This window comes from Gadus morhua, chromosome 4 (genome assembly GCF_902167405.1).
Source record: "Gadus morhua chromosome 4, gadMor3.0, whole genome shotgun sequence".
Lineage (NCBI taxonomy): Eukaryota > Metazoa > Chordata > Actinopteri > Gadiformes > Gadidae > Gadus > Gadus morhua.
In genome coordinates this window covers 8,212,232-8,228,571 of record NC_044051.1, presented here as the reverse complement: position 1 = coordinate 8,228,571, position 16,340 = coordinate 8,212,232, and the positions used below count along the sequence as shown (strand labels likewise).

Sequence of the window (16,340 nt, the reverse complement as noted above, 5' to 3'; positions counted from 1 at the left end):
TTGAAAAAGTGTGCTAAAGTGCCCTCTATGGTGGTGAAAATGAGAGAAAGTGCCTAATTGGCTGCCCTTTACACGTGAACAAAAATTAATGAGTGCCCTATAGGTTGCCCCTGATGATGATGATGTGCCCTCTGGAGCAAGAATATGGCAAACCGAAAAAAACATGTTGTGGTTAGCTATTGAGGTGCAGACGTTCCTCTCTTTGGTAGCTGACGAACGGGGAATGCGAGGCGTTGCTTTCATGTGGCGTGGCCATGACAAACAGCTACATCGAGTGGTACTTAAATCTCCACTGGATAACGAAGCAAAAAGCGGATCAAGTGTATGTCAGTATAGTGGAAAAGCGCAATTAGATGCCAAGTTCGAAAAACTTAATATTTTCAGTTTGCATAATCCGTTTAAAATGTAAATACATTTTTTGAGCGTTCAAGATCATTCAATTGTAGGTCATTTCATGCAAGAGAGCCGATAATGGTCAGCTAAAAACTTCCTTAAATGTTTCCGTAGCAGGCTGTCAGCGGTCAAAGACTGTATGGTAGCGGCACATTGAATTTACTCCAGTCTAATTTTTACTTAAATGTTAGTAAAGATTGTCGTGGCAATTTCTCTATTAGATATTGCGTCTGAGACAGATGAGATCTTTAGATGCAAAAAAGCACACAATACTTGTAGGCAATTGCTGGTCGCATATATTTGTATTAAAAAGTACTAACAAAGATACATCTCAATATGCATCAACAAACAATAAAAAACAGGCATACAATAATAATCTGAGGCCTCAGATGAGAGCTTCTCTTTGCGTGTTACTTCACTCTCTGAAGGTACGCTGGGGAGAAGTCCCCTGAGTGTTTGAAAGAAATGAGTTCTTATTCACTGGGGTTGGCATCTGGAGGGGGTGTCCCCCCCATAAAACCAACAGCCTTTGTTTACCAGATGGTAATCTTTTCTATTGAAGCCCCCCCCCGATGTCATTTGAGGGGTCGGCGGCCGTGAGTGACCTTCTGGTCTCGTTGACGTTAGCCAGGGGGTTGAGGACATCAAAGCATTACGATTGGCTGATTTACAACACACGAAGATAGGTACAGGCAGGCAATAAAATGCTTCACACGACTCTCGAACGTTCACACTTTAAATGACCCAAAAGGAGCCCAGAAGGCAGACACTATATAAAATTACACAGAATAGCAACAAAACTTAAATTCATATAGACCAAAACAATACAACATGTAGATTTTCCATCACAATCCCCCCTTTGATTATTTTATAATCACAAATTCAAAAATCTATCATGTCCGACCATCAGCACTTCTTCGCTTTTATAGGAGGTTGTTCAGACTATTTATACCACCGTTCGCTTTTACAGAAGGTAGCATAAAATCGCCTAACATCACAATCAAGTCATCTGTTTCCATATATTCAAAAGTCATAAAAATAAAAACAGAAAAGAAAACTAAAACAAAGAAACAAGGCTACCTTTTAAAACATTTCTAAACAAAAATATTCTTATTTGATGTGTCCTTAATGTTGCTTCCGTGATACTAACACATGAGTAGTTGGCAAGCACTTAATGTTTACTACTCTAAACATTAATTGTCAATCCAGTCAGCATTAATAACACACAGTATAACCCAACATTTAAACGGTATTCCTCTTCTCTTTCCCATTGTCCTTCATGATGTCTCTGAGGGACCTACATGGGGTTTGTCTAATTTTTTTTTTTTTTAGTAATTATTTCCTTTGGTTTGCTTTGGTATACCCAAGGTTGTTGTTGTGGGCTCCCCATCCCCCCTCTTGACGCATGATTCTCCCATGTGTCAATTTACCATAAATAAGGGAAAGCCCAGACCTGTAAGCATGGTTTGCTGTTGCGAGCGCACCAAAAACCTTCTACTTTAATTCTGAAAAACATTGTAGCATACATCATGGTTATGCTTTTTGGGGTTCAATTTTAACGTTTTGTGCCTTAATGAATTCTACCGCTGTCGTACATTTGAACTCTGTCTAACACATTTCTTTAACCTTCAACTTTTCTACTTGTCTATGTTTCTTCAAACCACTTTTCCTGATGACTTTCAAACCTTTCAGATGTAAGAAATTATCACACAATTTATACACAGTCCTAGTTACACATTAGATCTTTCTCTTGTAATATGTATGCTGTGTTTAGTGCGATACTTTACATCCGCCTGGACACTGCTCTTCTCTCCATCCGCCTGGACACGCCTCCACCTCTCTCTTTTTGCTTTCTGCCTCTCATTTGCATCACGGGCTGTCCTTTGAAGTGCCTGTCCCCACGTCTCTCCCGTCTCTGAGACCCTCCTTTGTCTCAATGTTCAGGCCACTTCAATGTGGCTACACAGGCACCATGGAGGCCACCACTCTGGTGCTTTGGTCCTGCTGGACTGTCTCCTTGTGTCGTCCAGCAGACCGTTCCGTAGCTCTTCAGGTGGGCCTCCCATGGTCTGTAACTTCATAAAGTCTGATGCAGAGGAGTTGTGACGTGGGGTATTTGCACTGTATTGGGCCACTGGTCGGGCTGAAAGCAGGAGGAGGAGGAGCGTTGTCCAGGTCCGGATCTATTTGAACAAAACTCGATGCAGATGGGTTATCTCTCTCCCCACCCCTTTCCTTATCTTGTCTTGCCTTACGTTCTCATCTATCTCTTCTCCTTCCATAACACATACTTCTTCCAATCTCTCTCATACGTTCATTAATTCACCTTGTTGCCATTTGGCCATAAAACATTAACAAAATATCATAATATAAAAATCTGCATTTTCAATATTAGGCAATACACTTCTGTTGTCAGTCGGGGATCAGTCGGGGTTAGTCTGGGTCAGTTGGGGTCATGTCATGGCTGTGTGATATGGTTGACCATTAAAATGGTTGTGTTAGATTGTAATAATCGAGTGTCCACTGTCTACAATAGCCCGTTGTTTGAAATAACCATATCTAATATTAAATTTAGCTGATTAGCTCGCTTAAGGCTGGTGAGAACCATACAAATGTGGTGGTAGTGTGCGTTGTGTTTGTGTTATGGTGCTCATACCTCCTCCTTGGACCTGTCCTGCTCCGGCGTCCCGTCAATGCGAAATCCCCCCTTCACCTCCGCCTCTTGGATGATTCACAGTCACTTCACGGGAAGGTGCGGTTTCCCAGCCGTCCGCTTCATCGTTTTCCCCATTTCTAATGGGACAATCTTTTAACCAATGATCCTTGGAGCCACAATACAAACAGTCCCGGTTGATTACTCCACGGGACTTTCTCTCTTCTGGCCGGTCGGTTCCTTGGTCTTTGTCGCGACGGGTTGGCTTAGGATTCTCCAGGGCCTCCAGTTGGGCGAGCTGGAGCTTCTTGGTTATCTCTTCTTTTCTATTCTTCTCGAACTTTTCTTTCTTCATGAAGAGATTTTCTGCGTGGGTTGCGTGACTTATAATCAAATCAAGTCTGGCGGTACGCCACCCAATGCAGTGTGTCTCTATGAATTCCGATATTTTGTCGGCCAACGCATCCAGGAAGGCCGCGGTGAGATTTTCTTCGTACGGAGTCTGAACCACCCGGTCGGTTGGTACAGGCACTCCCCCGTGGATCTTAAACACCTTTTCAACGCGGTCCATCAAGTCAGCCACCGTCTCGCCTTCTGTTTGTTTGATCTTTCGAATAGCGGTCCAATCTCTAACCATGGGGAACGCCCCCCTGGCCCGTTCACACAGTCCCTCTACCAGCCGGCGGTACACGGACCCTTGATCCCAATCGAACATTAAATCCGCTTCGTCCCTCCCGGGCATGTCGCCTTGGATCCGACCCCACCTTAGGGTCAGTCTGTACGTACAGAGTTGGCGAACTTCGCTGATGGAGGCCTTGTGTTGTTGGACCAACTCTTGAAGGGCTGTGGCGAAGGCAGCCCCCCCCACTACAGATGGGTCTGGGAGCCATTCCGCTATGTCCTTAATGTCACTGGGTCTCCATGCACGAAAAACGTATGCTGGTCTGCCATCCTGGGGGTTCAGTACTTCGACCATGGGGAATTGTCCATCCATCACGTCCTCATGTTGAGGAGTTGGGGAGAACGCCATTCCCTGGTTCCTCAAGCGGCTGGCGACGGGCTCCCGCTTGGTCGGTGTGGCCGTCGCCTGCTGTGGAGCTTTCCTCTGGCTACGAGTTGCAGGCCTATCTCCTGCCATGCTGCAATCGGGTGCTTTCTCCTCATCTTTGAGGTCAGGGTAGAGATTGTCCGATGATGCGGCTTCAGGGGCGTTGTCATACGGGGGAGGAGAAGGGAGATTCGCACGCGGTCCGCCGGTGCAGTCCAGGTCCGGGTCTATATCTCGGGTGACATTGAGATTAAAAATCCCTACACTCTCTACGCTCTCTGTCCCTGGCTGATTTTTTTTCTATCCTGGCCCTCTCTTTCCCACAAATAAAACGCACACCAACATAGTTGGGAACTTTTCTTTTTCATTTCTGATTCCAACAATCGTCTCTCTAACTCCTGTAATCGTTTTAAGCTAAAACTCCCCATTTCAGGAAAGCCCAGTTTGCACCAATATTTTAAACCCTCCAGAGCCGCTTCACCATGCTTCTCCAACATCACCTTCGCAGGTCCCGTTATCTCCGTTTTTCCAGATTTGTTCCCCATATTTTAGATCCTTTTACACTAGTTATTATTTAACAAATTATCTAATATCGCCGAAACCTCCTTGTTACTACACACATATAAATATTTATTAACGAATGTATACCTATTATTATTATCTATATATAAATGTGACCCCAACAGCGCATAACGGGGTTCCCTTTACCGTTTTGACAGACCCTCCTGCCCTTTCTGTTACATATATAACATATAGTTCATATATTGACGGAACTTCACCGGAGTTGCTTTACCGTATGTTCCTATAACAAAGTTCGAACGTGGCCGATTTGTTCGAATATACGTTTTCAAAACAGTATATACCGTTTTTATAACGGATTTTATGTAGCTTAAAAGTATTTTCAAGCTACAGAAGTATTGAGATCTCACCTGCTCGAATTCTTTTGTTTCCTTCTGGATACCGTACTGAAGAAGCCTTAGTTTATCCCCCACAGGCACTCTCTCCTCGACCCCATTAGTCTGGTTACAGTCACCTGGAGGCGGGGTAGAGCTTTGGGACCGACTCGGACCTGTTTTGGAGCGATATTTCGTGGAATCTTCAGGTTAGATATCCCGGACGAGCCCCCAAATTGTCGTGGCAATTTCTCTATTAGATATTGCGTCTGAGACAGATGAGATCTTTAGATGCAAAAAAGCACACAATACTTGTAGGCAATTGCTGGTCGCATATATTTGTATTAAAAAGTACTAACAAAGATACATCTCAATATGCATCAACAAACAATAAAAAACAGGCATACAATAATAATCTGAGGCCTCAGATGAGAGCTTCTCTTTGCGTGTTACTTCACTCTCTGAAGGTACGCTGGGGAGAAGTCCCCTGAGTGTTTGAAAGAAATGAGTTCTTATTCACTGGGGTTGGCATCTGGAGGGGGTGTCCCCCCCATAAAACCAACAGCCTTTGTTTACCAGATGGTAATCTTTTCTATTGAAGCCCCCCCCCCGATGTCATTTGAGGGGTCGGCGGCCGTGAGTGACCTTCTGGTCTCGTTGACGTTAGCCAGGGGGTTGAGGACATCAAAGCATTACGATTGGCTGATTTACAACACACGAAGATAGGTACAGGCAGGCAATAAAATGCTTCACACGACTCTCGAACGTTCACACTTTAAATAACCCAAAAGGAGCCCAGAGGGCAGACACTATATAAAATTACACAGAATAGCAACAAAACTTAAATTCATATAGACCAAAACAATACAACATGTAGATTTTCCATCACAAGATAAAAGCAGGAAGGCATCCTCCTTTCTTTGGCTAAAATGTGAAAGTGCACAATGATGTGAACAACTCATTTTGGTGTTTATAAAGTCGCTAGAATAAGGGGAAACAGTGTCTTTGAAGCAATTTTTTTTTTAATTAAAACCCCCCCGTTTAAATTATGAGCCAAACTATTCTTTTAAGTGCTACATGGAGATGTAACAAGTGCCCCGAATGGGACCTTCAAGGCAGTGCTTGCTAAGGTTAGGGGATAGGACCTTCCAGGCAGCGCTGCCTTTAAGGCTCCGTTGGGGGAACAAAACACCATCAAGTTAGAAAAGCCACTGTGTCCGCTGGTGGGGCCCCATGTTGTCCAGAATGTGCCCTTTTTATTTATTTTTTCTGAGTCCGCCACTGCACTGGGATATAAACACACATGCAGACACTTCAATACCTGCAGACACACACGACAACACCTCTCTGTGTTGAACAAGTGGAAGATTGCCTTTGAATGGGACAGAAAGAAACCATTATTGACGTAGTAAATGAGTTTTAGTATCGATACGGTGTCTCTCTCTCTGGGGAATCAAACACTCAACACTGTGCCTAGCTTCTCTTTTTCATTACTTAACTACTACTGCTGTAGAAGAACAACTATACCACCTAATACCACTGCCATACTAGAGTATACTACCTTAATGCTACTGCTATACTAGAACTACTTTACTAACTTCTTAATGCTACTGCTATAATAGTACTATACTACCTTAATACTGCTGTACTAGAAGTACTATACTACAATGATACTACTGCTATACTAGTACAATACTACCTTAATACTACTGCTATACTAGTACTATATTAAGTTAATCCTACTGCTATACTAATATAACTGTGTCACCTTAATACTACTGCTATACTAGCAGTATATCACCTTAATACTACTGCTATACTAGTAGCATTAACGTAACACTGATGAGTGGCTACTGAGAAGGGGAGTGGCCTACTGAGAAGGGGAGTGGCCTAACGAAAAGGGGAGTGGCCTACTGAGAAGGGGAGCGGCCGGCTGGGAAGGGGAGTAGCCTAATCAGATGGGGAGTGGCCTACTGAGAAGGGGAGTGGCCCACTGAGACACAACTTCCTCCTACTCTTCAGCAGGCTCAGGGCCCGTGAAGAATCATGCAAGGAAAAAACAGTCCTTCAAAGGAGCCCCTGCCTGAAGTGCTCCATGTTAGAACCATGAGGCAGCGACGCAGGGCCTCGGTCTGACGGGTGAGGAGGTTCTGCTGTCTGAGGTCAGAGGAGCGTCGGTCTGGAGCGTCACGAGACAGAAACCTCCCAGCAGTAAGGACCTTCGTCAGCTAATTACATATGCATAGGGGGGAGGGGTATACAGCTAATTACATATGCATAGAAGGGAGGAGACAACCTGTCCTCTTACAGGAATGGAGGGGAGGAGTCACTGAAACGAGGTACATTGTAACAGGAGAATGAACACATGGAACCCTTAATGGTGAGGAACGAATGTATTGTTTTCTTTAATGGGAACACGAGTGAAACTATTGACATCATGTAACTATTGACATCATAGCGCAGGACTCATTTACAGAAGCAGAAATGAGGCGTGAGTTCAAAGGTCAGATGCCAGGGGTTAGCTTGTACCCAGGAGCCGTCATGGCGATGGCCTGTCCTCCGCGGCCGCCGTCGTGACGCCTGATCTGACCAATCATCAGGAGGCTTGCCCCAAGGCAGAGGAGCTACACACACACACACACACACACACACACACACACACACACACACACACACACACACACACACACACAGACACGTTATTGTGTGTGTGTGTGTGTGTGTGTGTGTGTGTGTGTGTGTGTGTGTGTGTGTGTGTGTGTGTGTGTGTGTGTGTGTGTGTGTGTGTGTGTGTGTGTGTGTGTGTGTGTGTGTGTGCAGAGCATTAGGGTGCTGATGTGTCTGAGGACTCACAGCGGTGACAGCGAAGCCAAACAAGACACCCATGGAGACCGTCAAGGCCAGATCCAGCATGTCAGACGCGATGGGGAGGCACGGCTGGAGACATGCACACACATGCACACATGCACAAACACACACGGGTTAGCTACTGATCAGTAGCATTGATTGGTTTACTGATACATTGAATAAAAAGATTGATTACTGATCATCCATTACCCTGGAGTAGATGATAGCTGGACCTTCCAAGTTCTGAAAAAAAGACACACATGAAACAGCAAACAGCGTTATGTATCAGACATATTCAGGCGATGTGCTAATGTATAGATAGATAGATAGATAGACGTATAGATATAGCTACCCCTGGGCGGTTTGTGCAGAAAGTGGATTCTGAACACTTACAGGATCCAGGGATGCTGCTACCCCAGTCCTGATAGCTCATAAAGCCACAGCACTGGAGCTGGAGGGAGACACAGCGCGGTGTCAGGGTAACAGCGCGTTGTCAGGTTTACAAGACGTTGTCAGGGTAACAACACGTTGTCAGGGTAACAACGTGTTGTCTGCGTAACAGCACGTTGTCAGGGTAATAAGACCATGTCAGGGAAACAGTGCATTGTCAGGGTAACAGCACGTTGTCAGGGTAACAGCATGTGTCCAGGGTAACAGCACGTTGTCAGGGTAACAGCACGTTGTCAGGATAAAGGCACATTGTCAGGGTAACAAGACGTTGTTAGGGTAACAGCGCGTTGTCAGAGTAACAGCACGTTGTCAGAGTAACAGCACGTTGTCAGGGTAATAGAATGTTGCCAGGGTAACAGCACATTGTCAGGGAAACAGCGCGTTGTCAGGGTAACAGCGCGTTGTCAGGGTAACAGCACGTTGTCAGGGTAAGAAGAAGTTGACAGGGTAACAGCACGTTGTCTGGGTAACAAGACGTTGTCAGGGTAACAACACGTTGTCATGGTAACAGCATGTTGTCAGGGTAACAGCAAGTTGTTCGGGTAACAAAAGGTTGTTACGGTTATGGTCACAACTTACCGGCTCTTGGGCGTCGTTGAGGATTTCTCGTATATTGTTTTTTGCCATCATCTCTCCCACAATGTCAGGAGAGATGTTCTCAAAGGACACCTTTACCTGGAGAGAAAGAGAGAGAGAGCACATTCTTTATCACAATGATACATCAGAGAGAGGAAGAGAGGGACAGAGAAAGAGACCTTGTTTCTGCAGGAAGCCATGACGATCCCTAAGATCATCATGATGATCATTACGGCCACCTCCAGACCTGCAAACTGGAGACACAGTAGTCAATACCCTTCTGTCTGCCTGCCTGCTTTCCTGAGTATGTGTCTGCGTCTGTGTGTCTGTCTATCTGCCTGCCTGTCTGTCTGTCCTACCACTTTGAGCAGTGCCGTCTTCTCGGTCTTGGCGGCCGTCCCGCCGAGGATGGAAACCATCAGCATCCCCAAGGAGAACACACACAGTCCAACCCAGAGCCAATGGCCCACCGCGCTGGGCAGCTGAGGACAGTAGGATCAGTGGAGGTCAGGGGACGAGGTCACGGGAAAAGGTCATGTGGAGGTCATGAGATCAGGTCATGTGGAGGTCATGAGAGGAGGTCATGTGAGTAGGTCATGTGGAGGTCTATGTGGAGGTCATGTCATGTGGAGGTCATGTTAGGAGGTCATGTGGAGGTCATGTGGAGGACATGTAGAGGTCATGAGATGGGGTTACCTGTGGTTCAACTGCTTGGGCCTTCACAAGTCCAAATACCATCAAACCTCCAAAGATCTGAACGGAATGAGATGTTATTCACCAAAGTCATAGCCATTACATTACATATAAAACACTGCTGTCGGGAAAGTCAAGGCATTTAAAGAAGTGTCAAGAGAGAATGTATAATTGCAGCAAAGAAAAACATTGATTGTACATTTTAGCAGTCAATCAAAGCAGCTTTCAAACTGTCCTGTCTGTTGAGCTATGATCGACCCTTGTTGTTGTCTGACTACAACATCACGTTTCACCATCCGAGGGAGACAACACCCAGCACTGGTTCCGTTCATTTATAAAGATCAACAAGACCAAACAAGTTCATTTTTCACCACAAGAGGGAGACAAATAAAACAAGGTACCAAACATTTCCACCCTTACTTGAGGTCTCTGTTCGAAATTGTTCCGATTTTAATAGTACGCAAAAACCAAAACAATTTAATCATTGAATTATTTTTCCATAAATGAAAATGATCAATCAAAAAAAATTAGCATACATCCCTCTATACATACTTATTTAGTTTGCCAGGACATTTACCTAATTTAAACATTCTTTTCTGTCTAACCTCAAAACAATACTTTATCGTTCGTTTTTTCGCACAAAGACCTCTTGAGAGATCAAAGTGTGAAAACGGAACAAGAACAGTGAGGACGTCGGTTCATTGGATCAGTTCTCCTCTGGTCTCTTGTTGTCGTCTCCTGGCCTCCCAGGGCCGCTGGGACTGCATGCTTGAGAGACCATCTCTCAAGCATTGTGTAAACCTTCAGACTAGATAACATAAACCAGGTCTTCCTCCGCGAGCCTTCCAGGCAGCGCCGTGAAGAGGTGTGGGAAGTGTGTAGGTGGTGTGTGAGGGGAGCATGTGTAGGGAGTGTGTGATGGGAGTGTGTGTGGGGAGTGTGTGTGAGGAGTGTGTGTGAGGAGTGTGTGTGAGGAGTGTGTGATGGGAGTTTGTGTGGGGGGGCTCGTGGCCCACAGAGCTTCTACAGAGGAGCTGAGTGGGCCGCTAGGCCGTCGTTCTGTGTTCCACTTTTCCCGCGTTCAGAGAGAATGCTACAGTAGCATCCACGTGTTTTATTATTCTACAGCTCTCAGTAGTTACTCTGCAATACTTCTCGAAAGAATATATTGAGTGTTATTGAGGGGGTTGCAGGAGCAACATGGTAAAAAAAAAAAGACTCACCGCTTATTTTTGAGAAACTGATTGCATTTGCGATCACTATTATCACTCTTATGCATCATTTCCCACAAGCGGTGTGCGGTTTTCGTTTATTGCGGCTCCGTCCGCTTATATTGGCGTTTCTATTGGCAGAAGTTGGGCAGGGTCCCAAAATAAGCGTGCTGAACCGCTCCTATTTTTGGTACTCCTCCGTTGGGCTACCAAGGGGTCTCAAAGTGTCCCGAAAAAATGGAGCTACAAACGCCGTCCGTTGATTGGTCGACGGAATCGTCACTTACGGAAAAAGGGCATAAAAACATACAAACACAGCGCCCGCGAGGTATTTTTGGACAACGGCGAAAGCTTTGTTTGTCTGATTGAAGAAAATGTTGTGCCAAAGTTTTCCCGTCCTTCTTGGACATCCTCCATTGTAGCTCCTTGTTTAATTTGTCGCGTTCATCTTTTTCATTGAATTTATTAGCACACTACACTGTGTCACGCTGCTACGATGTCACAATGCTTAGGTAGCTGCCGCGGCAATGGCCATCCGTCTTATCCCCACCCTACCATAAGGGTACTGTCCGCGGATGAAACGCGAGCCAGATTTAGCGTAACCGAGCTGCCCCGCTCCGAGCCACATCAAACTGAACCGCACCGCTCAGTGGAAACAAGGCACTATAATTGTTTGTTCGCTGGTGGCACGATTATCACTATACTTAGTAGTAGTAGTAGTAGGTGTGTTATCCCAAAGGGAAACTTGGTTTGCAGACAGGTCAACAGGTAAAAGCATACAGAAGTACATTAAAACATCAACAGCGACTGTTATGACCGTATGTGGTTTACCCACATAATGAAGGCACTACTTTTTGTTGTATGCGTTACCTGCGTGCGCAGTGTTTTATGTTTTCAAGCATGTTGAACAGTAAAGCTATGTTGACTGCAGCTCCTGGTTAAGGCATCCTTATTACGGTTATTAATGAAGTTAATATATAACAGCGACCAATACACATAAGACACACAAACAACACACAACGGTTAAGTCTGGAATTCAGCATTATGCAAATTTAGCAAGGATATTGCCCTAGTTAAAAATTAGCTAATGTGCAGAAAGGGAATGTCCGGCCTGAGAGGAGAACCTCAACATTTTGGTGAAGGGGGTGGCTTTTACAGTCTAAAATCGATTTGGCTTTACGGACAACACGTTCCTCAAATATATACGCCAGAGGAGTCTGTGGCGTTCCTATTAACTTGCCAGCTACCTTCTCAATATGACTCATCTGGTTTCTGTCCTTCACACTGTTGTCGCCATACCAGACAATAAATGTAAAGGTTAGGACAGATTGGATAAAAGACTTATAAAAAAGGGACATCAATAACTTCTCAACATTAAAAGAGTTTAAATTCCTCAGGTAATATAAACGTTGCTGTCCCTTCCTACCGACAGCCTCGGAATTATCATCAAATTTCAGTCTGCTAGTATCACTAGTGCTGGTGGCACTATTATCACTCTTTTTACTGTTACTAGCGCTGGTGACAGCATTATCACTCTTATTAGTATAACTACACTATGATCACTCTTATTGGTATTGTGGTAGAAATTAACCTTACATTCTATGTTAAACTATGATTATTATTAGGCCTACATATCATATATACTTTAATGGTGGAGAAGAGCTGATCACCTCTAACCTAGATGTTGTGTGCTGTGTGACACCAGTGAGTGGGTCCAGGATATTCTCACCTGATGGGCCATGTGATACATCAGTCAGAGAGTCCAGTCTACTCCCATATTGATGTACTCTCTGAAGACAATGCTTACATTCACACATGTGCATCATCTCTGTTTGTATAAGGATAATATATGTTCTAAGGTCACATTGGGATTCAGAAGACATAGGAGTATGCTGACATCCACACAGTATGACCCTGATGGGAAATTCTATATTTGATGAAAGTCCAACTTTGTATTGTGTAAGAATTGGGGATATAAGGAGCTGTCCGGGATTCATTCGGTAGTGTGTATTCGCGAATACCATTCAGCTTTGTTGTCTCTCGTTTGCGGGTGGCAATAAACTCTCCATCTATACTTGACCTGGACTCCCCGATTCCTCTTGCTTTTTAGCTAGTTGAAGTGAATTAGATAAGTTATTATTAATTCTTCTAACAGTATCACTAGTGCTTGTCACAGTATTATCATTCTTACTAGTATCACTACACTATTATCAGTCTTATTAGTATCACTAGTGCTGGTGACACTATCATCACTATTATTAGTATCACTAAATTATTATCACTCTTATTAGTAACACTACACTACTATCACTCTTCTAAGTATTACTACACAATTATGAGAATCACTAGGTGCTGACACTATTATATGTCTTAGTAATATCACTATACTATCATCACTCTCATTAGTATCACTACACTAGTACCTCATACCCTCATTGTCATCCGCTTATCCGGGGTCGGGTCGCGGGGGGAGCAGCTCAAGCAGGGGGCCCCAGACTTCCCTTTCCCGGGCCACATTGACCAGCTCTGACGGGGGGATCCCGAGGCGTTCCCAGGCCAGTGTTGAGATATAATCTCTCCACCTAGTCCTGGGTCTTCCCCGAGGCCTCCTCCCCACTGGACGTGCCTGAAACACCTCCCAAGGAAGGCGCCCAGTGGGCATCCTTACCAGATGCCCGAACCACCTCAGCTGACTCCTTTCTAAGTAAAGGAGCAGCGGCTCTAATCCGAGTTCCTCACGGATGGCTGAGCTTCTCACCCTATCCCTAAGGGAGACGCCAGCCACCCTTCTGAGAAAACTCATCTCGGCCGCTTGTACCCGCGATCTCGTCCTTTCGGTCATCACCCAGCCCTCATGACCATAGGTGAGGATAGGAACGAAGATCGACCGGTAGATCGAGAGCTTTGCCTTGCGGCTCAGCTCTCTTTTCGTTACAAAGGTGCGGTAAAGCGAACGCAATACCGCCCCCGCTGCTTCGATTCTCCGGCCAATCTCACGCTCCATAGTACCCTCACTCGCGAACAAGACCCCGAGGTACTTGAACTCCTTCACTTAGGAAGGAGTTCAAGTACCTTAGCCCATTTCCCGGGTAGGAAATGGGCTAAGGACTCATTTCCTACCCGGAGTAAGCAATCCACCGGTTTCCTGCTAAGAGTCATGGCCTCAGATTTAGCGGTGCTGATCCTCATCCCAGCCGCTTCACACTCGGCCGCCAACCAATCCAGTGAGTGCTGAAGGTCACAGGCCGATGATCCAATGAGGACCACATCATCTGCAAAAAGCAGTGACGAGATCCTCAGACCACCGAACTGCAACCCCTCCCCACCACGACTACGCCTTGATATCCTGTCCATGTATATCACAAACAGGATTGGTGACAAGGCGCAGCCCTGGCGGAGACCAGCACCCACTGAGAACGAAACTGACTGGCTGCCGAGAACACGAACACGAACTACACTAGTATTATTTTTTTATTATTATTATTATTATTATTATAGAGCAAAGTATTAAAGGTAACAAAGTTTCAATTTAAAACGGGCCTGACTCAGTATAAAGCTGATTTCCAGCAGGTTCCTGTTCAGCGGCCAATATAACATATAACAGGAACAAGGGACATCACACGTCACATTTACATACAGCACAAAACTGTGGTATTAGCTCAGGGGGTAGAGCGGGTTGGCTGGGGAGCGCAAGGTTGCTAGTTCGTTCCCCGCTCCTCCTAGCCGATTGTCGAGGTGTCCTTGAGCAAGGCACCTTACCTTAACTGCTCCCGACGAGCTGGCTGTCGCCTTGCATGGCTGACACCGCTGTCTGCGTATGAATGGTTTATTGTGAGGCAATATTGTACAGAGGTTTGGGTGGCCTCTCGTTACACAAATGTGCCATGTAAGATGCAGACCATTTACCATATTATTATCACTATTATTAGTATCACTAGCACTGGTGACACTATTATACCCCTTAGTAGGAAACGGATGTTTTCTCAGACAAACTAAAATAAATAAAGAAAGCCACCAAACCCAAACATCGGTTCCATTGGATGAAGAGTGAATGAGCGGGAGGACTGGAGATCTTACCCCGAACACGGCGTTGAGCAGGAAGAAGACGCACTTCAGACAGCCGTTGATTTTACCCATGGTGACGAGGAGATCCAGCTGCCTGCCTGAGAGGATTGTGTGAGGAGGAGTGTGTGAAGATGAGGAGTGTGTGAGGAGGAGTATATGTGAGGAGGAGTGTGTGTGAGGAGGAGTTTGCGTTTGTGAGGAGTTGTGTGTTTGTGACGAGTGTGTGTGTGTGTGTGTTTGTGACGAGTGTGTTTGTGTGGAGGGTAAGGGTGTGTTGTGTTGTTCCATGGTTGTGTGGTTAGAGGACATCAGGGTTTTCCATCGCTGTCAGTAGTTAATACTTACCACCACTTGGGTATGTTTATGAAAATATAAACTTCCGGTTGGGGGGAGGGGGGGTGGTGGGGTGTTTATGACAGCACTTCCGGTTTGCAGGTCTACGTTCTCCTCTCCTTATGGGGTCAGCTAGAGTGCGAGCCTGCTAGGGTCGTGTGATGCGTTTTAATGGCATGTCTCTTCCTCTTTGCGTGTGTTGTCTTAAGGCACTTAAGGCACAGCTTTCAAGCTATGCTTTGGTGTTTGGTGTTGTTCCTCGTCCCTCTGGTTAACGTCGCCATTAGCCAGAGAGTTACATGTTTACCATCAGGTAAACAACCACATCATCCATAAGCCAGCCTAAGTGAATGTGTGTGTGTGTGTGTGTGTGTGTGTGTGTGTGTGTGTGTGTGTGTGTGTGTGTGTTTGTGTGGGTGTGGGTGTGGGTGTGTGTGTGTGTGTGTGTGTGTGTGTGTGTGTGTGTGTGTGTGTGTGTGTGTGTGTGTGTGTGTGTGTGTGTGTGTGTGTGTTTGTGTGTGTGTGTGTGTGTGAGGTGTTCACCATAAGAGGGTCCGTTTGTGGATTGTGGTAGAAATTAGTGAGTATATTCTATGGTAAACCATGATTATTAATAGGTTTCATATTTTTAATTGTGGAAAGCATTGTGCTTGCAGAGTCTGTTCAGAGCAGATGGTAAGCAGAAATGTCCTGGGAACTGCGGGGTCAAGTCATGTTGACCTCAGCCTGTCAGCCCTGGGTCGTTTCAACCCGGTCTCACGAAAAGTCGTGACACTGTCACGTTATTTAATCTATTGAAACGTGATCAGGATCACGTATTTTCAAAAATTTCGTGTTTTAAAGCACAAATTTCAAACCCATGTATTTCAATTGGAAGTATTTGTCGTGTCACCAGCACGACTTCCAAACTAAGGTTATGTGCAGGAGCGTTCTCCCTAATGTCCCTTAAGGAGCTCCGTACAGAACATTTATTGTTTAAAATTGTCTGTGATGATAACTAACAATATGACAGCTTTTGGCCACCCGTTTCTACTTAAACTTGTCTGTGAACAATATGACAGCTTTAGGCCACCCGTTTCTACTTTCACCTTTGATTCTGAGAAATTGTGACAATTCACGGATATATTAAATGCAGGTGCGCTGTATGTCTTGATGTTTATTTTATCTAGCCATCTACT

General features: G+C 45.2%; 2 protein-coding genes across 3 annotated transcripts in view; both read right to left on the bottom strand.

Moving 5' to 3' along the window:
• LOC115541631 (tetraspanin-15-like) overlaps positions 1 to 16,340 on the bottom strand; it is a 59,433-nt gene that overhangs the window by 39,529 nt on the left and 3,564 nt on the right. The window lies entirely within an intron of this gene.
• LOC115541630 (tetraspanin-10-like) lies at positions 6,251 to 14,979 on the bottom strand. Of its 2 annotated transcripts, XM_030353448.1 has the most exons (9): positions 14,842 to 14,978; positions 9,557 to 9,613; positions 9,220 to 9,342; positions 9,040 to 9,114; positions 8,864 to 8,959; positions 8,187 to 8,285; positions 8,045 to 8,077; positions 7,841 to 7,924; positions 6,251 to 7,611 (listed from the first exon to the last, which is right to left on the bottom strand). In XM_030353448.1, exons 1-9 carry the CDS (start codon positions 14,899 to 14,901, stop codon positions 7,492 to 7,494), a joined length of 747 nt encoding a protein of 248 aa, XP_030209308.1. In that variant the 5' UTR covers positions 14,902 to 14,978; the 3' UTR covers positions 6,251 to 7,491. The 2 variants fall into 2 exon arrangements, with proteins under 2 accessions (XP_030209308.1, XP_030209310.1); XM_030353450.1 differs by lacking the exon at positions 7,841 to 7,924 and having other exon boundaries at positions 14,842 to 14,979.

What these genes read in the sequence shown, in the direction of transcription:
- LOC115541630 (XM_030353448.1), bottom strand. Translation starts at nt 14,901, where the DNA reads ATGGGTAAAATCAACGGCTGTCTGAAGTGCGTCTTCTTCCTGCTCAAC. An exon ending in TGCTCAACGCCGTGTTCGGG is followed by an intron (nt 9,614 to 14,841) that starts GTAAGATCTCCA and finishes CATTCCGTTCAG; the next exon opens with ATCTTTGGAGGTTTGATGGT. An exon ending in TCTGCACAAACCGCCCAGGG is followed by an intron (nt 8,078 to 8,186) that starts GTAGCTATATCT and finishes TCTTTTTTTCAG; the next exon opens with AACTTGGAAGGTCCAGCTAT.